Genomic DNA, 26,117 nt, shown 5'->3' on the forward strand with positions numbered 1-26,117 from the left:
TGGCAGCGACTGATCATCTTCCTTTTGGGTCTCAGGGAAACTGAGACCAAACAAGTTTGTCTCTGGGGAGTTACAGAGACAGGTTCTTACAGAGTTTATTCTGCTAGCCGGCCCCCAGCTCTACACTTGAAATGCCAGGTTGGGGAACTGAGCCATGACAATCTGTCTTGGTCAGAATCAGCAGGAAGTAAGTGACTTTGGTGTCAATACTTTCTTTTGCCTGAATTTTTCCACGTAATGTTTACATACTGTACTTCATGTAAATATAGAGAGTTTAAAATATTACAAGATCAAGGAAGATAATTATATTTTGTGTTGCTAGTTGTGAAGATGATCAAAGAAAGCAAATTCAGAGGTGGCAAAAAAATCCACTTAGGTTCACAAAATTTCATTTCTGCATCTGAAATTTCTGTGAGTCGTCATTCTGAAAAGGAACAGAAGTTGATATTTTGTTGCTCCACCATAGGAGGAACAAAAACAGTAGCAGGAAACAGTGATTGAAAACATCTTCTAAAAAAGTGGACGAAATAAATGTGGAGAGCCACAACATTGCGATTAGGGTGTGACACATTAAATATCTTGGAGAATCGTTTACAGGGCTGATCTCATATAAGATCTTGGGTATGCAAGTTATTTGGGGCCCTCCTCAAAGTCTTTCAGTATCCAACACTGAAAATGCAGTAAGTCCAGGGACATTATGGTTCCTGAAAGCATTAGTTATGAATTACTGTATTGGCTTCATAACATTCTATTAAAAGTCCATGTAATATCTAATTAAGTAATGCACCATATATTATGTAAGCGTAGCAATTTTTTAAAATTATTTTGACATAGAATATTGAAACTTTTAAAAAATGTTATTGATTTACATTTTCACAGTTGTTGGAAATTAAGGTAGGGGGAGAGAGAGGAGTGAGATGATAATTCCATGAGCAGACATTGGAATTAAAAAATTTAAGTTTTTCATCTACGAAACCACGAAACACTAACCATCTACTAAAACACCATCATAAGTCAAAACACAGGCTATGTCTACACTTCTTACGTGAGTAATATGCCAATGAGGCTAAGCGTGGAATATTGCCGAGCCTCATTTGCATACCTAATGAGCCACCATTTTTTTCAGAAGAGGCTCTTGCGCAAGGAGGAGCGTCTACACTGCCCCTCCTTGCGCAAGAAAAACCCTCTTGCGCAATGCTGTTCTTCCCCTCAAGTAATAGGTGTAACGGCATTGCACAAGAGGGTTTTTCTTGTGCAAGGAGGGGTAGTGTAGACGCTCCTTGTGCAAGAGCCTCTTCTGAAAAAAATGGTGGCTCATTAGGTATGCAAATGAGGCTCAGCAATATTCCACGCGTAGCCTCATTTGCATATTGCTTTGCCTCATTTGCATATTACTCGGGCAAGAAGCCGCACTTTGTAGACACAGCCACAGAGTTTTAGCTCAAGGTCTAGCACAGCCTCCTGCTCCAGCTCTCCCGGCTTCTGCCCTGGCTGGGCCTCGGAGCCCCGCCCCCTCGCGTCACCACCTAGCCCGCGTCCCCTCCTTTTAGGCCCCGCCCCTCTCCCTCCTCTGCGGGTCGCGGCGTCATCGCGCGCGGCCGGGCGGAGGCGCTCGGTGCGTGGCGTGTTTGCGTCACGGGCCGCGACCCCGGAAGTGGGCGCCGCGGCGGCATGAGGGGACGGCTGCTGCGGGCGTGGCGGGAGGCCGCCGCCGCCGCCGCCGCCGCTCGCGGGCTGGCCGAGCTCGCGCCCTCCCGCGGGAAGCCGCCGTGGCGGGTGCTGTTCTTCGGCACCGATGGCTTCGCCGCCGAGTCCCTGAGGGCGCTGGAGGCCGCCAGGTGCTGAGGGGGGCGGGGCCGAGGCGGGGGCTTCGTGGGGGGGGGGGGCCCTGAGGTGGGCGGGGCCGAGGCGGGGGCTTCGTGGGGGGGGGCCCTGAGGTGGGCGGGGCCGAGGCGGGGGGGGGGGGGGCCCTGAGGTGGGCGGGGCCGAGGCGGGGGCTTCGTGGGGGGGGGCCCTGAGGTGGGCGGGGCCGAGGCGGGGGCTTCGTGGGGGGGGCCCTGAGGTGGGGGGGGCGGGGGCCGTGGGGGGGAGGTGGGGGGGGGGCCCTGAGGTGGGCGGGGCCGAGGCGGGGGCTTCGTGGGGGGGGGCCCTGAGGTGGGCGGGGCCGAGGCGGGGGCTTCGTGGGGGGGGGCCCTGAGGTGGGCGGGGCTGCCATTGTAATAGGACAGTCAGTTAACCCGCCAGCGGTGCTCATGCTAAGGACCGCAGGTGCCCCCCCCCATGTATTTTTTAGCAGCCTGGCTCGGTCTGGGCCCCCCCCCCCTCCCGCTGCGACTCTGCATTAGGAGCCCGGCAGCGCTGCGCGGGGCCGGCTCGTGCAGGCTCCGGGAGCTCAGACCCCTCAGGGCGGGGGCTGCTACCCCTTCATCAGAGGCAGTGGGGCCACAGGCAGCCGGTCCGTGAGGGCCGCTGGTTTTTCACCTGGCTCCCTTTGGGCACCGGCTCCCACACTTACAGGCTGTGTCTCCACTGGCCACTTATTCCAGGAAAGCAGCCGCTTTTCCGGAATAACGTGCCAGCTGTCTACACGGGGCCCTTGAATTTCCCGAAAAGCACTGACGATCTCCTGTAAAATCATCAGTGCTTTTCCGGAAAACCTATGCTGCTCCCATTCGGGCAAAAGTCCTTTTCCGGAAAACTGTTCTGGAAAAGGGCCAGTGTAGACAGCACAGTTGTGTTTTCCGCAAAAAAGCCCCGTTCGCGAAAATGACGATCGGGGCTTTTTTGCGGAAAAGCGCGTCTACATTGGCACGGATGCTTTTCCGGAAAAAGTGCTTTTCTGGAAAAGCATCCTGCCAATGTAGACGCGCTTTTTCCGGAAATACTTATAACGGAAAACTGTTCCGTTTTAAGCATTTCCGGAAAAGGGTGCCAGTGTAGACGTAGCCATAGAGAGGCAGTAGTGTGGAGTGGCAGGGGGCTCCTTAAGAGAGGGGCTGGCGCGCACTGGCCCCGCCCCCGGGGACTATAGAATAGTCGAGGAACCGATAAGAATTTATGAGGTTAATCAACGGTTCAATTAACTGATATTTAACATCCCTAGCCTTTGGCAGCAGCGAAAAAGGACCGTCTGTTTCTCCTTCTGTTGCACATAGGGATGATTTGCCTTCATTTCCTGGCTGTGCTGGGCGCTCATTGGCTCTTCTCACCCTGCCCCAGGGAGCCCAGGAAAGAGCCGCTCATAGACCGGCTGGAGGTGGTGACCCTGCCATCCCTTTCGCCAAGGGGCCTTCCTGTGAAAAACTGCGCCCAACAGTTTCAACTGCCTACCCACAACTGGCCGGATACAGGTCCCCCTGGCCAGTTTGATGTCGGGGTGGTGGCATCGTTTGGACGCCTTCTGAGTGAGGATCTCATTCTTCAGTTTCCATAGTAAGTCAGATATGATGGGACAGCAGGCTGTTTTGGGGTATGGTCTGTATTTCTTGTCCTCTTGCCTGTCTTGCCCACACAAGCTAGTTGTAAGTTGTCTGTGTAATTGTGGTTAAAGTAGCACGTGAAAAGCCCATCTAAGCCAGTGTTTCTCAGATGCGGCCAGCAGGGCCTCATTTTCTTGCCACAGTTTTCAGGGCAGTGATTTGGAGAAGGGTGGCACAGCAGCAGCACCTTCCCACAGGCCGGTGGTAGAGCCCCACCCTCTTTGGAGACCAGGTAAAGGAGAAGACAGTCAGTGAGCTTCCCAGGAGTGGTGGGGTTGGGCTTTAGCTCCTGGGGTGTCATGTGAAAGATTCCACAAAGCTTTGGGCTTTGTCCCAGGCCCTGCTTTCTGAGTGTGAGGCTTTATTCCACGGCTGTGGGATGGTGGACTTTGACCCCACGCTCACCCCGCCATCATTTTTGGCCCCTGGCCTCTGTACCCACCTCCCCATCCAGGGCTCCCCAGGCTTCCAAGGTCTGAGTAAGGCTGCTGTGCAAAGTGATATGATCAGATATACAGAAATCACCTTTCACAGTAGACGTAGTTAGACCTAGTGAGTCTTAAAAACCAACCCCCCCAACATCCTAAAAAGGCAAAAAAATCAATAAGGGAAAAAAGCCCAAGAGCATTCAAAGTACCTTATTTATGTTTTTATTCTGCTTAGGTGCGGTAAAGAATAGAGACCGCTGTACATTACTTTTATTATTGAGTCTGGAAAAATAAACCTAAGCCCTGTAGAGAGAAACTTACAATGATTTGGACATGTATATGTGCATATTTATTTTTTTTTACTTGTGTGAAGCCCCTGACTGACTTTTTTGTGGGTCAGTGGACCCTGATCCTAAAAAGGTTCCCCACCACTGAATGAATTAGTTAACTGCCAAAAGTTCAACTGGTTAAACAGGATTGTACATCTCTAATACAGAAATGGCTTTAAAACAAGTTCATGAGGTCCTTCTAAATACTTGGTGTGTTCCTCTGTGCCAAACATTATGCTACTCAGTATAAATATGCCTTTAACATGCTTATTTGCTCTTAGAATTGATATTTTAAATATCAATTAGGGTTTTCAGTACATCTGAAAGGCTAAAACATGTTTTCACAAAGTTCAGTATAATAAATGGTTAATACCCATTTATGTGTGTTATGGATTTACTGGTCCTATTCTAATTTAAAAATATTCTGATTCAGTGGCGTGTTGAATGTCCATCCAAGCTATCTCCCAAGGTGGCGTGGCCCTGCTCCAATAGTCCACACAGTGCTTCACGGTGATACAGTAACTGGGGTGACAATTATGCAAATTAAGCCTAAAAGGTACTGCGAACATCATTTTTTAAAAAGATTCAATCACTGCAATGTCTGTCTTTCATAAATATTAACTTCCTCTTGTGTGGAATAGTCATTGTTTTTAAGTTATAATACTGATGTTAACTTTCATTTAAAATAAATATATGCACAAACACAGATGTTTTAATATTAAATACTTGAACGTTTTACCTGAACTGCTGTGACTCTTGTATACAGCTTGAGAGTGGACAAATTATTTTTCCACCAGAACCACCCTATCACAACTGTCTGAGTACTTTGTGCTGTACAAGTTAAACGTAGCACTAGATCTGCAGGACTACTGATCTTAAGTCAACTGTGCAGTGAAACTGGTAAATTACTTCTGTCCTCTGATAATCTGCTTCTCTAGATGTTATATGGAATACTCCCAGATTCTGCAGACACATTTCTGAAACTGAACATCAAATGAAGTGGCATAGTGTACTGAGTCCATTCAAAGGTGCACGCTGTGTCCCTTTACTGTGGACCTGTCCATCTTTTAGCTATACTACAGGACTGTTATTCCTGTCATACTTCTGTTGGCTAACGTACCTCAATGCATGAAAGCCTGAAATTTTCAAGGTGAATAAGTGCTAAGTCATGGTGGACAATAATTTTTTCACGGGGGCCACTTCATTAATTTTGGTACATGGGCTGGCTCTGCCCCAGGAAGAGGCAGGGGTGAGGGTGGGACTATAGAAGGAGAGAGCGTGTGAGTGAGAGACTGTGTGTGTGTGTGTGTGTGTGGGGGGGGAAGCGCTATGCATTGCTTTTTTTTGGGATACCAGAGGTATCCCGGAAGAATAATGCCGTATCCAAGGAATTCATCCGCTTTTTTGAAAAAGTGGATATGCTTTTTACCATCCCTGTAAACCTTGTTCTACGAGGAATAAGGGATGTGTTGAAAGAGCTCTTCCTTTTGACATTTGGCACCGTACAGATGTGCCAATTTTCAAAAGATCCTCTTTTGAAAGTAAACCAAAAAGATACTCAATTTGCATATGGCAAAGCGCGTTTCTTTTTCCGAGATAATATTGCAGTGTAGACCTAGCCATAAACATAGTGCTCTGCCTCTTATGCACAGAAGTGCCCATCTTCACTTACCATCCATCCTTCAGGGTACGTCTAGACTACAGACTTTTGTCGACAGAAGTTTTGTTGACAGATACTGTCGACAAAGCTTCTGTCGACAGAGCGTCTAGACTACATCCAGTTCTGTTGACAGAGCAAGCCACTTTGTCGACATGACCGTGTAGATGAAAGGACAGTGTAGATGCAATAACGTCTTCTGTCGACAGAACTCTGTCGACAAAAGGCATCATTCCTCGTAGAATGAGGTTTACAGCTGTTAACATCGACAGAACTCAGCAGTTTTGTCATGTCGACAGAACTCAGCGGCAGTGTAGACGCGGGTATACTTTTGTCGACAAAAGTGGACTTTTGTCGACAAAACCCTGTAGTCTAGACACACCCTCGGAGTGGAGCAGCTCTGCTGTGTGTGTCTCTCCCCAACCCCTGTTCTGCAAAGATGTGGTACAGGAGCACAGAAATGCTCTGAATTCAGCACTTTCCTCCCCACTGCACAGCTGGCAGGAGAATCCTGGGAGCAGCTGGGTTTTAGGATGGAGCAAAGTGGAGGGGGTGGGGGTAGCTGAACATAGGCTGCTGGCTAGAAGTATGCCTACTCTGCCAATCAGCCTGACGGGCCGGAGCGAAATGCTTGGGTGGGCCTGATTTTGTCCACACCTGTGCTAAGTCATATACTTGGGCCTATTTTAGCTTTGCTATGTAATCCAGTCCTTCTTGTTTCAGTAATGTTGTCTTCTGAACTAGGGGTGTGTACGACTAGTCTACTATCCGATAAGCAAATGCTTATCTGATAGTCGTGTCGAATAGTTGCTTCCCCTGCCCCTTGCTGCCTCTATCAGAAAGAGGCAGTAAGGGGGGAGGGAACTGGAGGGGGTACTTCAAAGCGGCAGTGCCATGTGGAGCCTGGGGCCAGACTACGGGCTCCAGAAGGCACTGCCACTTGGAAACACCATGTGCAGCCTGGGGTCAGCTGGGGTGCCCCCAGGTTGCATGTGGCTTTTCAAAGCGACAGTGCTGTGTGGAGCCCAGGATCAGCTGGGGATTCCTGGGCTTTGAAACGCTGTGTGGAGCCTGATGGTAGGGCGGAGGTGGGCTGTCAGCTAATCAAGTAGTTGATGCAAATCGCATCAACTATTTGATTAGCCAATTACTGAAGTTTAACCCCTTTATTCTGAACCCAGTGTTAAAATTTTCTTTTTCTTTCTTTCTGTTTGCAGTAGCAGGTAACTGAGTTAATATAAAGGCCTTATGCTAAATCAGGGGTGGGTGAGGGGACTTCCGCTGGCCACATCCGGCCCACCAAGCAAATTAATCCAACCCACAGGTGTCCTGTTGCTCCTCTGCCCCATGGCCAATCAGGGGCGTGTGGTGCTTAGAGTGATCTGCCAGCTAAACAGCTGGCAGTTCACTCTAGGTGTTGCATGCCTCTTGCAGGGCAGGGGCAGGGAGGCAAGAGACTTCATGCACTCCCCCGCACTCAGGCCCTGTTTGACCTGGGGGTGGAGAAAGTGCATGAAGTCTCCTCCGGCGACAGGGCGTAGCTGCCTAGAAGGAACCGCCAGCTGTTCAGAACAGTTGGCAGTTCTCTTGGGGAAGAGGGGCAGGGCCAAATTCTTCATGTGCTCCCACCACCCCCCGGCCAATTAGGGTCTGTGGGTGGAGGGCACAGATGTGTCATGGCCCTGCCCCTTCTTCCTGAGGTCCTGCCCGTTCTGGAGCGGCCTTGGGCCTCAAAAATTTTTGAGAAGTGGGCCCCCTATTCTAAAATTGTTGCCCACCCCTGTGCTAAATTGTACACTGAATCAATGAAGTCAAGGTCACTGGAGGAAGAAGCTAATAGATATCTGTTTTGTTTTTATTTTAGGTTTGATGTAGGCCCAATTATTAAGCAGGAAAAGTTTGCCGTTCCTTCCCAGTGCACAGCAAAAGAACTAGAAGCAATATTATCAAAATTGGGTGCGAACATGGTAAACCTATGCTAGTAACTGCTCACCTTATTCACTGCATTGATCTCAAAGTTGCCATTCTGAGAAGCATTCCTTGTTATGTACTATTTGTAAGTACATTAGAAAACAAAGGAGTATATCCTTGCAATACACACAAACTAAGGATGTTAAAAAGTGGTTCATTAGGTAACCGTGTAACTGCTGAAAATCTTAGTGGTTACACACCGTGGGGTCTGCAGAGCTGGCACGCACTGGCTCTTGCCTGCCACTCTGCTCCTGGAGAGCGGACTACAGAGCCAGCAGCAGGAGTGGGGATGGGAGCTGGCATGTAACCATTACAGTAATCGATAAGCTATGCTTACTGGTTAACCATTTAAATGGTTATACTATTACAGCCCTAACACAAACCTAACTGCTTTTAATGCTAGCATGATTTAGCTGGAAAAACTTTAAAAAGAACAAATGGTCATGCAGCACCTTAGAGACTAACAAAAACTGTAGATGGTATCCTGAGCTTTCATGGGCACAACCCACTTCTTCAGGTGAATGGAGTTAAGGAGTCTAGTTTTCAAATAAATAGCACGGGGGGGGGGGAGGGGAAGAAAGATGAGGAAAAAGGGGAAAGAAATTGCCAATTAGTGTCCATGCTAAATGAAGCTGATAAGAATACTTAGTACCCACTTTAAGTACCCTTTGGATTTTTATGTCATTAGGATGTGAAGTGTGCCCCTCTGCCGTGTATATTAGCCAAACTGGACAGTTTCTACAAGAGAGATTTAATGGACACAAATCAGATATCCAAAAAAGCAACACACAGAAACTTGTTGGAGAACATCTGAACTTGCGCGGGCCCTCATTAATGGATTTCAAAGTCACTGTATTATTTCAAACCAATTTCAAAAGCCAGCTTGACAGGGAAGCTACAGAACTTAATTTCATTTACAAGTTTGAATCCTACAACAGAAGTCTAAACAAAGACATTGAGTGGATGGCCCGCTATATTCCACATTCTAATGACATAAGAAAAACAAAGGATACTTAAAGTGGATACTAAGTATTCTTATCAGCTTCATTTAGCATGAACGCTCTGACATTTTCCCCCTTTTTTTTCTTCTTTTCTCCCCTCTCCCCCCCACCCATCCTGATAAGCAAATGCTTGTTAGCGAGTTGCTTCCCCTCTACCTGCTGCCTCTATGGGTGTGTCTAGACTACAGGGCTCTTTCGAAAAAAGTGGCTTTTAAAAAAAAAAAAAAACCTTCCCCTGCATCTAGACTGCTGCCACGTTCTTTGGAAAGTAAATTGAAAGAATGCTGCAGTGTTTTCGACCGCAGAAAACCTCGTTTTATGAGCACTAACGCCTTTTTTCAAAAGTGCTCTTTCGAAAAAAGACGCTATGTAATGCAAACTGTGCTTTTTCGAAAGAGCATCCAGACTGCCTGGGTGCTCTCTTTCGATAAAGCGGCTTGCTTTTTCTGAAGTACTGGTTGTAGTGTAGATGCTCTTTTTCGAAAGAGGCTTGCAGTCTAGACATATCCTATCAGAAATAGCCAGCAACGGGGGGAAAGAAGAGGGTTGCTTCAAAGTGGCAGACCCTGGGGGAGTCCCCAGATGGTCCGTGCTGCACAGTGTTTCAAAGTGACGGTGCCGCATGGAGCCCGGGGTCATGCTGGCGCTGGGCCCCATGTGGCGCTGCCACTTTGAAACACCGTGTAGAACCCGATGCTGGGCTCCCTGCGGTGTTTCAAAGCAGTAGCACCACATGGAGCCTGGGGTCAGCTGGAGAATCAAGCAGTCCCCGGCTGGCCCCATGCTCCCTGTAGCGTTTTCACCTTTGAAGTGTAGCAACAGGGCTGTTGCTACACTTTAAAGGCAAAAGCGCCCTTATTGACTAATCGAATAGTCGATGCAAATTTCATTGACTTTTAGATTAGCCAAATAATTTAAATTTTACATCCCTACTTTTAAAACACATTGTCTGAATATTCAGGTTGACACTGTAGTCAATGGCAGCTTTTTCACTTGATTTTATATCAGTTTCCATCCAGGTCCAAGAATAAGGTGACTGTAGCGGGCTCGCTGCCAGAAGGAGGCTGAGGAATTTCATTTTAACTGGAAAAAAATCCTTTATAGCATAATTAGGTGTTCTGAGTTCAGTGAAATTAGTTTCTTTTGAGCTTTGAGATATTCAGACTGATCAAAATGTGTATGCTTTGTAAGTCTTGGAGGACTACTACTGGAAATATATTTAATATAATGCTCATGTACTCTTTAATATTTTTTATAATAATTTTTTCTTTTGCAGCTTGTTTCAGTATTGAAAAACTTACCTGAATGTTTAAAAAACAAGAGAGAGCAGCCAAATGAAGGAGTAACATTTGGTAGGTACTGAATATTTAATGCTAATTGTATGTTTTGTCTTTATTTTTCTTTTTATAGAATTCAGTTCCTGTGCTCGTACACGGAGTTTGGGGGCATGGGATGAGCACTCTTGTGCATGTTGACTCTAATTTAGGGCTGCATCCACATCTCTTACAATCAACAGAAAACTTCTATATTGGTTAAGGATTATTATCTCTTAGGGGGTAGAATACTGCAGAATCTTTCTTTGAAATTCAGCAGTAGCAAGTTTCTGGCAGCAACTACTAAAGGAAAGACTACGTCATAAGATTCTATTTAGTTTCATGCTGTTCCTGTTTGCATAACCAGAACATGAACTTTTAGGCTTAAGTTTAGATAACATAAGAACATAAGAACGGCCATACTGGGTCAGACCAAAGGTCCATCTAGCCCAGTATCCTGTCTACTGACAGTGGCCAGCACCAGGTACCCCAGAGAGGGTTGACCGAAGACAATGATCAAGCGATTTGTCTCCTGCCATCCCTCTCCAGCCTCTGACAAACAGAGGCCAAGGACACCATTTTATCCCCTGGCTAATAGCCTTTTATGGACCTAACCTCCATGATTAACTTATTTTATCTTCTGGTGCTAATTGGTGCATCAAGACTACAGACTTAAATGTTTTTAATGGCTTTACAAATTACACTTTAAACTGTTCAATTGTAAATACAAAGTAAAAAATAAGATATTTTTTGCTTTGCTTTTTTTCTAGCTCCTAAAGTCACCATTGGTATGAGCTGTATAAAATGGGAAGAGCAAACTCCTGAGCAGATATTACGACTACAACGTGCCATAGGAGCCACCGTAAGACAAAATAGTAATAATTTTTTTGCAAGCTTTCCTTTAAGGGAAATCTTGCCTCAGTTGAGCGTGTAGTTCTTTTTAGAGAGGCAGGACAGTCAAGTGGCATGAGGATAGGGCATGGATCCACAAATTCTAGCTCTGCTAGCTCACTATGTCTTTGCCACATTATTTAACCTCTCTGATTCAATTTCCCTGTCATAAAATAATAGGGGTAATATCTTTGGTACTTCACAGATATAGCATTATTCCTCTGAATGAATGTACTCTCTGAAGTATTGTGTAAGGTTATAGTTAACTGTCTTAAAGGATGCAAACATATTCTTCCAATATTAACTGTAAACATACCAGGTTTGTGTGCACTAATTTCTTGTTTGTGAAATGTTAAATTAAATTTCATATGGAGTTTGAGTCCTCTATACACGTGCATTTAGATAGAAAAACTTAAAAAACAACAAATACAGGCAGTCCCCGAGTTACGCGGATCCGAATTACGGCAGACCAGGGAGACGTGGAGCAAAGCCCGGGGCCTGTGATAGAGCAGGGGGGGCGCTGCCGGTTGGTCCCGCAGCACCGCTCCTTGGCGCTACTGGACCAACCCGGCAGCACCCCAGCTGCTCTGCCCCAGGTGTCCTGATTCAGCCGCTGCTGATCAGTTTCAGCAGCGACTGAATCAGGACGCCTGGGGCAGAGCAGCTGGGGTGTTGCTGGGTCGGTCCAGTAGCGCCGAGGAGCGGCCGCGCTACTGGACCCAACCCAGCAGCACCCGAGCTGCTCTGCCCCAGGCGTCCCCAAGTCAGCCGCTGCTGAAACTGACCAGCGGCTGACTACAGGAAGCCTGAGGCAGAGTTGCTCTGCCCCAGGCTTCCTGAAATCTGCCGCTGATCAGTTTCAGCAGCGGCTGAATCTGGATGCCAGTTCCGACTTACATACAGATTCAACTTAAGAACAAACCTACAGTCCCTATCTTGTATGTAACCCGGGGACTGTCTGCAGTCTTTAAGGTGCTGCAAGACTAGCAAAACATGTAGATGGTATCATGAGCTGTCATGGGCATAACCCGCTTCTTCAGATGAATGGAGTTAAAAGTCCAGTTTTGAAATAAATAGGGCATGGGGCAGTGGAGAAAGGGGGGCTGGAGAAGGGAAAGAAATAGTCAGAGTCTCCATGCTACATGAAGCTGATAGAGAAGTTGCAGATTTGTCTTAAGTACCCATTGGTTGTTTTTTTATGTCATTATGATGTAGAATGTATTGGGCCATCCAGTCAATGTTTTTATTCAGAACTTTGTGATAGGAATCAAACCTGTAAATTAAATTAAGTTCCAAGGTTTCCCTGTGTATTTGGCTTTTGAAATGGGCCTGAAACAGTATGTGACTTAGAGATCCATGAATGAGTGTCTGGGCAAGTTAAAATGTTCTCAGCAGGTTTGTGTGTTACCTTTTGAGATATCTGATTTGCATCCAATAATTCTTTCCCATGGAGACTGTCCAGTTTGGCCCATATATAACTGGCAGAGGGGCATTGCTGGCATTTGATGGCATAGATCGCATTAGTGATGTGCAGTTAAATGAGCCTCTGATATGGTTAGGGTTATGCCCACTAAAGTTCATGATACCATCTATATGTTTTGTTAGTCTTTAAGGTGCTGCAAGTCTATTTGTTGTGTTTTAAGTTCTTCCATTTACAGACTAACTTGGATACCCCTGTGAAGCTATTTAGGTAGAGTTAGCTAATTGATCACTTGCAGTTAGAGCTACAAAAATAACTTTTTGTTAATGTGTAGCTAATGTGGTTGTAAAAAAGTTTTGAGAGGAAGGAGTATGAGAAGAACAATTGCTTATATATATTATGACATGTAAACAGTGCACCTTTCCAGGAATAGTCCCTAAACCTAAGTCCGCCAACTTGGCGCTGGCCACTGTCGGCAGACAGTCTACTTGGCTAGATGGACCTTTGGTCTTTCCCAGTACGGCTGTTCTTATGTTCTTTGCCTTAGTGCTGTTTACCGCACTTCTTACATGAAAAAACTAAGCAGCTGACTGAGACTCCTGTAATAATGTTCTTGGTTTGTCATATCTCCTTATATGTACTTCCAGATTCCATTGCAGACCCAGTGGATGGGAAATACCATTAAACTTCTGGATTTTGTGGAAGTGCATAACATCCATGGCTTTGCTGGTATTTACTTTACTTTAATTTGTTAACATTCTTTTTCACACAATTTACCCAAACTCTGAAAGTGATTTAATTTAATTGGAAATGAACGTGAAGCTGTTCTAGGCAACAGTTACGTGATGAAAGAGATTAATTAGGAGTCTAGTGGCATGAAACAAGACTAAACAGTCTAATCTAAGTATGTAGAAACTTACAAATTACTCCCAATGTATTTTCATTAATGACTCTAATAATGCGATGAAGTGTGTGCGTATAAAATTTGCAGATGACACCAAGATGGTGGTGATGGGAAGGTTTGCAAGCACTTTGAAGGACAGGATTAGCAGGGCTCAACAAACCACTGAATCTACTTGCCCGTGGCAAGTAGATTTCAGCCGGTCGCTCTGAGCACCTCATTCACCAGCGCTTTGCGCATGCGCAGTGCCAGTCTGGCGAGTGGATCTCGCTGTGGTTTGTCAAGCCCTGAGGATTAGAACAGAAAATGGTCTTGACAGACTGGAGCGTTGGTCCAAATTCATTGGGATGGAAGTCAGTAACGACAAATGTAGCGTGCCATCTTTTTGGAAGGAGAAATCCAATGCATCAATACAAAATAACTGCCTGGACAGTATCACTGCTAAAAAGGACGTGGGGCTTACAGTGGATTCCAAGCTGATTTATGAGCCAACACTATGATGCTGTTACAAAAAAGCTAATGTCATTCTGAGGTGTATTAAGAGGAGGGTCGTGTTTAAGGCATTTGATTTAATTGTTCCTCTTTACGTGGCACTGATGAGCGTCAGCTGGAGTTTTGTGCCCAATTGTGTGAGCCACAATTTAGGATAAATAGGAGAGAAAGCGAGTTCAGAGGAGAGTAGCCAAAATATGTGAAGGTTTAGACCACCTGACTTATGAGGAACAGTTAAATCTGGGTATGTTTAGTCTTGAGAAAAGAAAGGTGGGGGAGACAGAGAAGGACAACTGGATGGGACTGGTTAACTGCCTCAAATACATTAAGGGCTGTTATAAAGAGCATGATGGTCAGTTGTTCTCCATCTCCACTCAAGGTAGGGCAGGACGTAAAGAGCTTAACCTGAAGCAAGAGTGACTTAGTTATTTTTGTTTCTTTTCTTCCTCCACTCTCGCATGAGGAGATGGGTTTTTTTCCCACAAAAGCTCATGATACTATATAAATAGTTTTGTTAGTCTGTAAGGTGCTACAGGATTACTTGGGTGTTTTGTTTTTGTTAAGTTTTTCTTATTATCTAAGAAGTCAGGAGTCATGCTAGAGATCTTCGGCTATGTAGGGGATGCTTTCACCCCTTATGCTGACTTGCTCAACTCTGCTCTATATCATAAATAATGATTTTTTGGTGCAAATTGATATTTCTAGATAACTGTCCAGTTCCAGAGGCAGGTATAAAAATAAGCGTAATATTTTTTTTTACTTATTCAGTAACATGAAAATGCAAAAAGCTCCTTATTTGTTTGCAGATAAATTATTAAATGAACGTGGAATTGTTCCAGGATCAGTATTGTACCATAAATTGTCACAGACATTGGTCATTCGTTGCAAGGTATGTTTCTGTCTTTGTTTTATAGTCAAGGTCCTGAAGATGACTTTTAGAGTGCTACCTCTGTTTGTTGTTTAATATCTGCACCCTAATTATATGCCTGTGTCTAATCTGGCACATCTGTGCAATATGAATCTTATATGGTATACTGAGTTCTTTCCATTGCCTGATCACTGGATTTTAATTTACACATGAGAATTAGACTCAAATATAGACCATAAAGAAAATCCCAAACTGCTTCAGTGTTCTATAATCTTAAAGGTAGTTGCTATGTTAGGTTTTAGAACATTTTAGGAGAGACTTAGTGTCTGCATCTTTATCTTCCTTTCTAGGGAGACTGGGTCGGAGTCAAAACTGTCATCTTCAAGAAGAAGCTTACTGCAGCTGACTTTTATAATGGGTACTTACATCCCTGGTTCCAGCAGAATTCACAAATGCTTCAAGGGGAGTGCAGATTTCACACACTCAAACTTACCACAGGGAAGAAGCCTGAAAGACAAGGAAAGGGTGGTGCACATTATAATACCATAAGTGCATGAAATTTGTCAAACCGGACAGCTGTAAATGAATAGAAACATTAAATATTTAATCGTCCACTACAATAAATGAAGCCGGTATTTATTTAAAGGTGTTTCAACTGCAAAATGTGTGCTGTTGGTATCATAAGCCAGGAGGTCTTCCTCATAACTCACTTATGAAGTACTGCCTTTTATTCGTAAGAGAAGATCACATGTTAGTGAATGCTTAATTAAGACCAAGAATAAATCCTTGTTTTTATAGTTAGACAATAAATTATTTTTATACATAACTTACAAAAGCTTGTTTTCTTTCAGTGTGACTTTGTCAGAGGGTAAATCAGTATAAATGTGTTAATTATGCTTATTGGACAAACTTTGAAGTAGTTTGTCCTTAAATAGGAAATTAATGAGAACACACTCTTCTACCTGTAAGTTTCTACGTAAAATCTATTTTGGTAAGTAATATCTGCCAAACTCCTATTGGCTCCAAGTATAATTATTTGTACAAAGGCATATGGTAGCTGTGTAGTATTTCAAGTCAGCTTTGTAATTTTTAATTAGTGGAACATTTACAGGTGGGATTTGTTCTGGGAGATAATACTGATGATTTTGCTTGTTTTTATAAATTAAAATAAGCTGGAGAACATACAGCAGAAATTTAGTCTCTAAATCAATATCCATTGTAACGAGAATCGTTCTGAGAGTACACACCATTTGGCTAGTGATTGGTTGGATTATAGCCATCCAGAAAAATTGTCTAATGGAAGAAAAGCTAGTAAAACTTTGGCAATGAGCACTTATATTGAATTTGTTTATGGTCATTCAAACATTTTGGCACTTGTATTTATCTCGGTAGACTGCAACATGATAGCTTAATTATAGGAAGCAGTACTTTTTTCAAAACGTTATCAGAACAACAATGTAGAAGGCTTTATCGCTTCATCTGGCTGCAGGAATATCTCTTGCTTAATGAAGGTAGTCCGGAATGCTTTGTCATCCAGGCTTATCACACATCTTTCAGAAACCTTGGCTTGACATTAGAGGAAACAGACAGAAATTTAGTACTTTCTTTTGAAGAAAAACTTTTCTACCAGTTGAGTGTGAACTTCAGTTTTAAAGACGAAGGGTCAAGAAGTCTTGTTTTTTTTCCAAAGAGGAGACACAACTGGCTGGTGTTGACTATAGAAAAGTAATCGGCAAACACCAGTGCTTGGATGCTTTTTGTGTCCTCTTTCAGAGTTGCAGTTGCCACTTTAATCTTGATATACTTAAAAAGACGCACAATTTAATATCTAAATGGAAAAATGTTTTCCATAAGTTTTCTTTCTATTTACATTAAGATTATTTAATGGAATGACTTGTATCATGGTAACACTTTCGTTATGCTTGTAAATTAACTTGTGCCACCAACCTTAAGTTGCCATTTAATTAGATTTTGAACAATCATTTTCAGCAGTTTATTGCCATCCAACTCTGGCAATAACTAGAGAAATATTTGGAGGTACATCTGACTGGTACTTATAAACAACTGATAGAAAATTACGCTGAACAGTTTATTAGATGGACAACTGACAAGCTAAAGAGCTAAGACAGGAGGAGCTACAGAGGTCTAGGGGCAACAACTTAAGAGCATGCAGTCCTCAGTTGTGGAGAAGTGAGTACAGTGCTGGGATTTCTAGCAAGTTTTTATCCTTGAACCTGCTATGGTGTTGCCACCTATTGCACCAACTTCTGATTTTTAGGTATGCAAAAAAACCTAGAAGTTCTACCACCCTGTAGTTGGAGGATAGGCAAGATTTTTGGCCTGAGGGCCTATGTTCCCTCTAAACTTTTCCATCAACGTGCAGAATATTTTTTATGTACACCAAGCCAAGGTATGAATGTGCATCACCAGTATGAAAAAACCCTAGCTGTGAGTGATGTGCTAATCAGCCACAGGGCTTTGGAAACTCCTGAATAGCTGTACAGGTGCGCAGCTTATAGGCCAAGGGCCACATCTGGGTAGGTAAATTGCGTGGTGGGCCATGAAATAGGGCTGGATGGGGGAGGGCTGTGGGCTCTGGCCTCATGCTGCTTACGTTGGATAGTTCTGGTGTGACAGTGCGGAGGGGTTAAGGTAGGTTCCCTGGCTCCACGTAGCTCCTGGAAGTGCTCAGCATGTCCAACAGCAGTTCCTAGTTGTGGGTGAGGTCAGGTAGCTCCATTCACAGGCACTGCGTTCACAGCTCCCTGGTTCCCTGTTTCTGGCCAATGGGAGCTATGTGGGTTAGTGCCTGGAGCAGAGGCAGCACGTGGAGACTACCCCTGCTCACCTCTAGGGTCCTGCTGGCCACTTCCAGGAGCAGTACAGGGCTACTTTCAGCCCTAGACTGTGCCACTGGACTGGTAATCCCACGATTGCATTAAAAGCCCCGATGGCCTATATGCGGTCTGTAGTTTGCCCACTCTGGCCTTAGCTGCTGGAAGCGGGAAGATGCATTCTGTTCATTTTCCCTCTGGAACTGTCTGGCTGCTGTGTATTGCCCTCTTGCAGAATATTTGGGCTGCTGTAAAGGGGACTGGTCTTTGCTACTCTACCCTCCCCAGTCTCCTGCTTGCTAAGGAGAGATGGAAGAAAAATATGTTGGGTGGTATAATGGAGGGGAGGGATTGAGAGCTTCTCTGGGCATAACCTTAGTGTTCATGTCTGCACTAAGGGTGTTATGGACTAGTCAATTCCCCCCCCCCCCCCCCCCCCCTGGCCTTGCTGCCTCTATTAGAGGCAGCAAAGGGGGGGAAGAAGAGGTACTTCAAAGGGGCAGTGCTGCATAGCTGATCCCGAGATCAGCTGTGCGGCGCTGCTGCTTTGAAATGCAGAGGTGGTGTTTCAGAGGGGCAGTGCTGCATGGAGCCCAGGGTCATCTGGGGAAATGCTGTGCGGGAATCCCCAGCTGATCCTGGGTTCTGTGGAAATGCTGCGCGGAGTCCGTGGCTGACCCCAGGCTCCGCGTGGCATTTCAAAGCAGCAGTGCAACATGGGGCCCGGAGTTAGAGGGGCACTCTTGAGTCCCCTGCTAACCCTGAGCTCCATGCTGGCACTTCCTCTTCGAAATGCGTAAGAGCCCCTACTGGGGGCTCTTGTCCATTTCAAAGCTGGCACCTGCATGCAGCCCGGAGTCAGCGGGACTTCCCGCTGGTCCCAGGCTACATGAGGAATTCTGCATTCCTCCTTTGAAATGTGCAAAAGCCCCATCTACTACTCAACTAGTAAATTAATCGTTAGTTAACATCCCTAGTCTGCTCCCACCTGTAGCTTTCACAAGCAGCATGAACTTGACCTGATTCTTGATTATTTTTCTATTGCATATTTGGAGTGTTGCTGATTTTCACTTTCCTACTACTTGGGAGAAGCTGGAGCAGCAGCAGAGCTACTGGAGTTGTTGGCAAAATCAGGAAGAGATACTGCATTGATTTCCATTCAGTTCATATTTGCAAAGTTATCAATGAAATCCTAAGGACTGTACGGTATAAATCTATACATTCTATACAAATAGATGGCTCAAGTTCTTATAGTCACTCAATAAATGTTCTCATGTTAGTGGATATGCTTTAACTTTTCCCTTCTGGCCCAGTTAGTTGCCTTGTTGGCTGCCTTGATTTTAATGTCATGGTGTACATATCCTTTCACATATAAAGAGGGATATGATTAAAGCTGGAACAGAAGCACAGACTAAAATAATTCTAAAGGTACAGACACCAAGGTGACAGGTATCCTACAACTATCTTGATGGGTTGAGCCTAAGAGCAAAATTCATTAAAAATGCATTACACAATACACCACTAAGGAAAATGTTTTAATGGTGCATGTGTGTCAATACTTTTTTTATATTTTTTTTCTTCGATCTATCCATGAATCTTTAATAGGTTTTCCAAAAGGAGTCTACACGGCTCCTTTTTATGCAAAAACCCCCTCTTGCGAAGAGCCATTCAGGAACTACAGCCCTTGCACAAGAGGGGCTTTTCGCGCAAAAGCCCTTGCACAAAATTGTGGCTCATTGTATGCAAATGAGGCATGGTGATATTCACCACTTTGCCTCATTTGCATATTTTCTTGCACAAGAGAGGGCAGTGTAGATGTAGCCAGACTCTTCCAAGAGGTTTAGGCCTTTTGACTCATAAACCTGGAATCAATTGCCTGGTAAAAGACTGGATCTTGTTGAGAGAGTTTGGATCAACTTGAAATAATTGCACATAATCAGGCTTGTAACTTATTATGCTCTTACGAATTACAAACACTGGCTGCTTGAATTTGTGCAAGAGCACTGACGTTCTAATGTAAGAATGTAGTGCTTCTTGCACAAATACTTTGACTCTCCCGCTCAGGGATCAGCCCTCGTGCACAAGAATACTTGCGCAAGAGGGCCAGTGTAGACAGGCACCTTAATTTTTTGCACAAGAAAGCCCGATGGCTAAAATGGCCATCAGAGCTTTCTTGTGCAAAAGCGCGTCTATACTGGGCACGGAAGCTTTTGCGCAAAAGCATCCGTGCCAATCTAGACGCTCTTTTGCGGAAATACTTTTAATGGAAAAACTTTTCCGTTAAGTATTTCCGCAAATTCATGCCATGGAGAACAAAGAGGACCTGGCGAATTAGCCAAACTGCTCTAATGTAAAAACCTGGGAAGCTACTGGAGCAAATTATTAAACTATCAGTTTGTAGGCACTTCATTTCCAATATATATATATTATCCTGTATCTGTCTGAGCAAGAAACTCCTAAAGGGTAAGAAGAGCTAGGGCCACCAACTTTGGTAGTTGGCTTCTTCTTACCCTAACATAAAGCAAGGTAGGGGTTTGGTTGGGCCAGGGACATGGGAAGTGGCAGGATTGGGGCTGTTTTCCACAACATGAAAAGGGAGGGGCAGAGAGAGGAGGGATGTGATCTCCACCCTCACCGTTGTGGGCAGCAAGCGGGGCCAGGGTACTGCAGAGTGAGCACTGGGAACAGCTACTCCAGCATGAGACTGACTGGCTGGGGACGGAGTCCTGCATGTTGCTGGTCACTTTTGATAGGTAATGTTCCCTTACATCTGCAGCTACAGACCCTGGGTATTACTTCCCCCTGCTTGGGGCCTGTACCATCCCCCTGCAACTACACACAGCTGCATCACTTCATCTCCCCTGCACCACTCCTCTCAGGGCCTGGGGATTTTCTCTTCCCCTCCCCACCCCATGCAGCTTATCATGGGGCCAGACCCTGCCCTCCTTTTTAAAAATGAGTGTCATTTCCATAACACATCTGCATTTTCCTTTATTTCCCAGCAAAGACCAGCCAAACATTTCGTAACATCCAAGCAGCACTGGGTAAACCTGCTAATAGGGTTATAAGGAAAAACCAGCATGGATTTATCAAGGAGGCATCATGCAACCCAATCTATTTTCTCCTTTAACAATTGTACTAGCCTAGTGAATAGTGGGGAAGTGATAAAGGTGACATCTTGATTTTTCGTAAGGCTTTTGCCACAACCCTGCATGACATTCTGATAAGAAAGCTAGGAAAATGTGGTCTAGATTAACTTCCTATGAAGGGGGGTGTGCAATTGGTTAAAAGACCATACTCAAATGAGTAGTTTGCAAGGTTTTGCTGTCAAACAGGGTGGAGAGTGGCAATCTAATGAGGCCCTGTAGGGGTCAATGTTGGGGCTTGTAGGATTCCATATTTTCATTAATGGCCTGGAAAATGGAGTGGAGAGTATGCTTATAAAATTTGTAACTATCTCAAGCTGGGGAGGGGTTGTAGGTACTTTGGGGGAGAGGATTAGACTTCAAAACAACCTTGCAAAATGGAATAATTGTTCTGACATCAAGATAAAATTCAATAAGCACAAGTACAATGCACTACGCTTAGGAATGCAAACATCAAAAGCACGTCTACGAGATGGGGAATAACTGAGTAGACATTGTACTTCTGGGAAAAGGGCATGGGAGTTACAGTGGCTCACAAGTTGCATATAAGCCAACAATATGATGCAGTTACGAAAGAGGCTAATTTAATTCTGAGTGCATGAACAGGAGTGTCGCATTTAAGACTCAGGAGTTAATTGTCCTGCTTTACTCCGCAGCAGGGAGACCATAGCAGGAGTAATGTGCCCAATTTTGGGTGCCAAACTTTAGGAAAGATGTGGACAAACGGGAGATAGTCCACTCGGGACAATGATACTTGTGATGTCATACAACTGTGGCTTTATAAGTAAGTAATAACAAGAGTCTCCTTAATAGAGAGCAATGGAGGCAATAAATCATTTAGCATTTAATGTGACGATGACTGAAATGCTGCAGCTGCGGAACAGATGCTGTAGGCAGGAGCAGCTTTGCCCACACCTCCCCCAACACACTTGATCTGTGAGGACTGAGAAGCTAGATCCATGTGTCTGTTCATTTGGTCCTGACCAAAAGGAATAAGCAGTAACATCTGTAACTTGAATGAGGTGTGGAATACTTAACGTGCTGTGTTGGGGATGAAGGTTTTCTGGTGACTAGCCTATATAATTCATCTGTCTTGTTCATGTGGATGCTTTAAAACAATCCCTTGTAATGCCTTTTGGTTTTTCTTTAATTTCTCCTTCCTTCAGTGCTTTTTAACGTGGCTGGGTCTATCAAGTTGCCTCTAAACCAAAATGATGAGGTATTTAGCGGGTCTAAAAGGAGATCTTTCTGTGAGATACTAAGGATTGGGCACAAATGCTGTTCTGATGTTTGCTTGCAAGTTAGTGTTCACAGGGCAGAAACGCCCCCCCTCCCCCCCCCCCGTCATTGTGCAGTAGGTGCCTTTTCAGTCTTTGTGGAGTCTGTGTAGTAGTTTGATAGTGGCACTCTACCAGAGTGCTACTGAAGTTTCTACATTTCTTGCTGTTGTTTCAGATTGCACCTTTTGTGAGATCCATTGCTGGTTTGCTGTGATTTCAAGCTATAGTGCAGCTGTTTCTTTATTTGTGACTTTCTGGATATTCAAAAAGTTAGTCTGTAACTTTAAAAAACGTGTAGCCCTGTGGCACCTTAGAGACTGACAAAAATATATGTATATAGCATCATGAACTTTTGAAAGTAACATACAGTCAAGAGATCAGCAGATGGTGCTGTCTGCATTTGATCCTGACCTTTATGTGCCTTATGTGAGTAGCATATTCCCCTGGATGCAGACAGAAGTATCTGTTTAAGTATATGGTTCAGTTGTGGCAGAATTACAAAGGAAATACAGGGTTCAGAAAACCTCTGATTCTTTGTCTCATGGAAAAATAATGTTTAATCCTTTCTGTGGCTAGAGCTGCCCAGTTTTGCTCATGATGAAATCTTTCACACCATCTAAAGTTCTGTTTGAGGCTGGTGATAGCAATGTAGCTGTGTTAGTCTGGTGTAGCTGAAACAAAAAACAGGACTATGTAGCACTTAAAAGACTAACAAGATGGTTTATTAGGTGATGAGCTTTCATGGGCCAGACCCACTTCCTCAGATCAAAGGCTGCTAATTCATTGTTTTACCAAAGCAACTTTATATCTTAAATGTTAGGAAATTCTCATAAGTAGGGTCAGGCCAAAGATCCATCTAGCCTAGGGTCCTGTTTTCTGACAGTGGCCAATGCCAAGTGCTCTGGAGGAAATGAACCGAACAGGGAATTATCAAGTTATCAATAATTTATAAATAATCAGGGAATTATCAAGTTATAAATAATTATCAATGATTCCTCCTCTGTCACCCATTCCCGGCTTCCGAAGCTAAGGACACCAGCGATGTCCTAATAGCCATCGATGGACCTAACCTCCAAGATTCAATTCCCTGCATCACTATGAAGGTTAAGAACAGCAACCTTAGTATGCAGAAATTGGTGCTAGATAAGCAGAACAACTCTTGCCTTTTCTGAGTAGAGAGAAAATGGCAGCAACTTTGTATTCTTAAGCCAATAGTCACTGAGGCTTTAATTTGTTACGGGCCTTATAAGCCAAGTCAGTAGGGGACCAGAAGACTTTTTGAATCCTGGAGAGACATTGATGTTGGATATGGATACTGTTATTTTTAATTTCAAATAAACACCAGACAGAATAGGAAACCTTGTGGGGTATTTTTGTACAGATGGGATCTAGGGATCATAGTGGACCACCAGCTAAATATGAATCGACAGTGTGACGCTGTTGGGGGAGGTGAGGGAAGCAAACATGAGTCTGGGATGTATTAACTGGAGTGTTGTGAGCAAGACACGAGAAGTAATTATTCCGCTCTACTCTGAGCAGATTATGCCTGAACTGGATTGGTGTGTCAAGTTCTGGGCATCATCATGTTTCAGGAAAGATGTGGAGAAATTGGAGAGGGTCCAGAGAAGAGCAACAAAAATGATGAAAGGTCTAGAAAACATGGCTTGTGAGGGAAGACTGAAAGAACTGGGCTTGTATCGTTTAGAAAAGAGAAGACTGAGAGGGGACATGATAGCAGCTTTCAAAACGTGTTACGAGGAGGAGGGAGAAAAATTATTCTCCTTGTCATCTGGTGATAGGACAAGAAGCAATGGGCTTAAATTGCAGCAAGGGAGGTTTAGGTTGGACACAGGGCCGGATTAAGACCTTTAGAGGCCCTGAGCACGGAAAAGATTATGGTGCCCCCCCCCCCCCATGTAATTCAAAATAAAAACAATACTATACTGTAAAATGCCCCTGCTTTGCTGATGCCCTAAACTCCTGCTTAGTCTGCCTATTGGGTAATCCAGCCCTGGTTGGACATCAGGGTGGTTAATCACTGGACTAAATTGCCTAGGGGGGTTGTGGAATCTCTGTCACTGGAGATATTTAAGAGCAGACACCTACTAGTCAGGGATGATCTGGATCAGTGGTCTTCAAACTTTTTTTGTCTCATGACTCAGTTAAAGAAAATCATTGATGCCTGCAACTCAATATAATTTGACTAGAGCCTGAGCTCTGGGGTGGGGCTGAGGAGAGCTTTGGGGTGCAAGAGGGGACTCCAGTTTTGGGGGTGTCAGGAGTGTGGAAGGAGGGGCTTACCTTCAGTGGCTCCCCATCAGCGGTGCAGCGGGGAGGCTAAGGCAGCTTCCTGCCTGTCCTGGCACTGCAGACCATGCTGTGCCCCAGAAGCAGCCAGCAGCAAATTCCCAGCCAGTGGGAATGTGGAGCTAGTGCTCAGGAGAGGGGCAGTGGGCGGAGCCCTGTGAGCTCCCTCCCACCTAGGAACCAGGCTTGCTGCTGGCACTTCTCAGGCACAGCGCGGTCTTAGCACCCCCTACTGGTCACCTGATCATCCTGCAGCAATGAGAGAGAGTGCCTGGCATTCCATGACCCCGCGCTGGGTGTGGACCCGCAGTTTGAAATCTACTGCTCTAAATGGTGCTTGATCCTGCTGTGAGTGCCGAGGACTTAGACCTGATGACTGCTCAAGGTCCCTTCTAGTTTTATGATTCTATGATAGTAAGTGCAGCAACTAGGGTGCTCCTTCTCGAAAGATAAGGATTTTTTTAGAGCTTTCTCCTAGTTTTGCTGAATATTTTGCAGATAACTAAAGGTGAGTCAGTGCAGACCCACACAAAGCCCTGGAGGCTAAGCCGCATACATTTTAAGAAGTTACAGTTGTGATTGTATTAAAAAAACCTCCTTTTCCTGTGTCTTATCCCAGCAGTTGAGACCAACCAACAAATGCTTGATGGTTTTGCTCCATCTAAAACTAACGGAGGTTTTGCCATTGACTTCAGTGGGAATAGGATTTCCTGGTAAATGTCCGTTTGCGGTTGGGAGACAGTGTGTTGTCGGTGGAACAAATTTCCCTGTTAGTCCCTAATTTGTGACTCTTTCTGTGCAGCAGGAGGCCGGTCTACTTGATTAGTACCTAGGTTGGCACTCCCCTCCCCCCCCTCTGAATTTGAGTTTTCCTGTGGGAGTTGTTCTTGAGTTCCCTATAGTTGACATGATCTAGCTGTGCGTGTGTGTGTGTGTAGTGACTATGTGCATTACGCTGTAGGTTGCAGCTGATGCATCTCAAGCAATACGATCAAAATGAGAGCTACGTATTCTGGAAATCAAAGGACAGATGCCAAGGAAGGGCACAAGATTGAGGACTATAATAAAGATTGCGGATGGGGCTGGCTGAGTTTTGTTTAATCGGTTTTCTTAAAGCTGTGCGGAGACGAGAGAGCTCCTGAGATTGGTAATGGGGTGTGGAGCCCTTCTTGCTTATGTTAGCAGAGAGAGGATGTTAGCCTCTGACTGGAGGCTTTTGAGCTCACATGAAATGAGTCCATGAGCTCCACATCCAGAAAACTCACCTCGCTTGGTGCTCCGTGACAACCTTGTCAGCATGGGCGGTCGGTGAAGCAAGCCCCCAGCCCCGCCTCCAGCCCTGCTCCTTCTGCTGAGGCCCCGCCCCTAATGGGAGTCAAGTTGCCTCCCTGCCCCCCCTCACCATGGGGAGGCAGGGTAGTGTGCTGCTCATGACCGCGCCCCCCCCCCAACCACAGGGAGGGAAGGGGAGCAGGTGGGTGCACCTCTGTCTCCCAGCCTCCCTGGCCTCAGAGCACTGGGGAGGTGGAGCAGTGTGTGGCCCCAGCCTTCTCAGCACCAGGGAGGGTGGACAGTCTGCAGCTTCAGCCTCCCCGGCCTGGAGTACCAGAGAAAGACGATGGTACGTGGCCCTAGCCTCTCCTGCCCCAGATCACAGGGATGGCAGGCACTCAGGGGCAACAACTCTCTGCCCCATAGTAGGTGTTCTGGGGGCAGAATGCGGATGGGGCCAGGGTGGCGGTTTGGGAAATGAGTGCCTTCTCCCACCTAGGATACCGGCCGCCCATGCTTGTTAGCAGT

The 26,117-nt window shown here is 45.2% G+C and overlaps 1 protein-coding gene across 1 annotated transcript; it reads left to right on the forward strand.

Moving 5' to 3' along the window:
* The first annotated feature begins 1,619 nt into the window (after positions 1 to 1,619).
* Positions 1,620 to 17,289, forward strand: MTFMT (mitochondrial methionyl-tRNA formyltransferase). The gene is given in 10 exon segments (XM_075896907.2): positions 1,620 to 1,838; positions 3,220 to 3,432; positions 4,670 to 4,792; positions 7,758 to 7,860; positions 10,142 to 10,217; positions 10,949 to 11,040; positions 13,137 to 13,218; positions 14,689 to 14,771; positions 15,101 to 15,295; positions 15,298 to 17,289. Coding segments are annotated over 10 exon segments (1,173 nt in total). The 5' UTR covers positions 1,620 to 1,671; the 3' UTR covers positions 15,337 to 17,289.
* Positions 17,290 to 26,117: the final 8,828 nt, after the last annotated feature.

The sequence above is a fragment of the Pelodiscus sinensis genome, chromosome 14, assembly GCF_052426305.1.
Source record: "Pelodiscus sinensis isolate ZL-2025 chromosome 14, ASM5242630v1, whole genome shotgun sequence".
Classification (NCBI taxonomy): Eukaryota; Metazoa; Chordata; order Testudines; family Trionychidae; genus Pelodiscus; species Pelodiscus sinensis.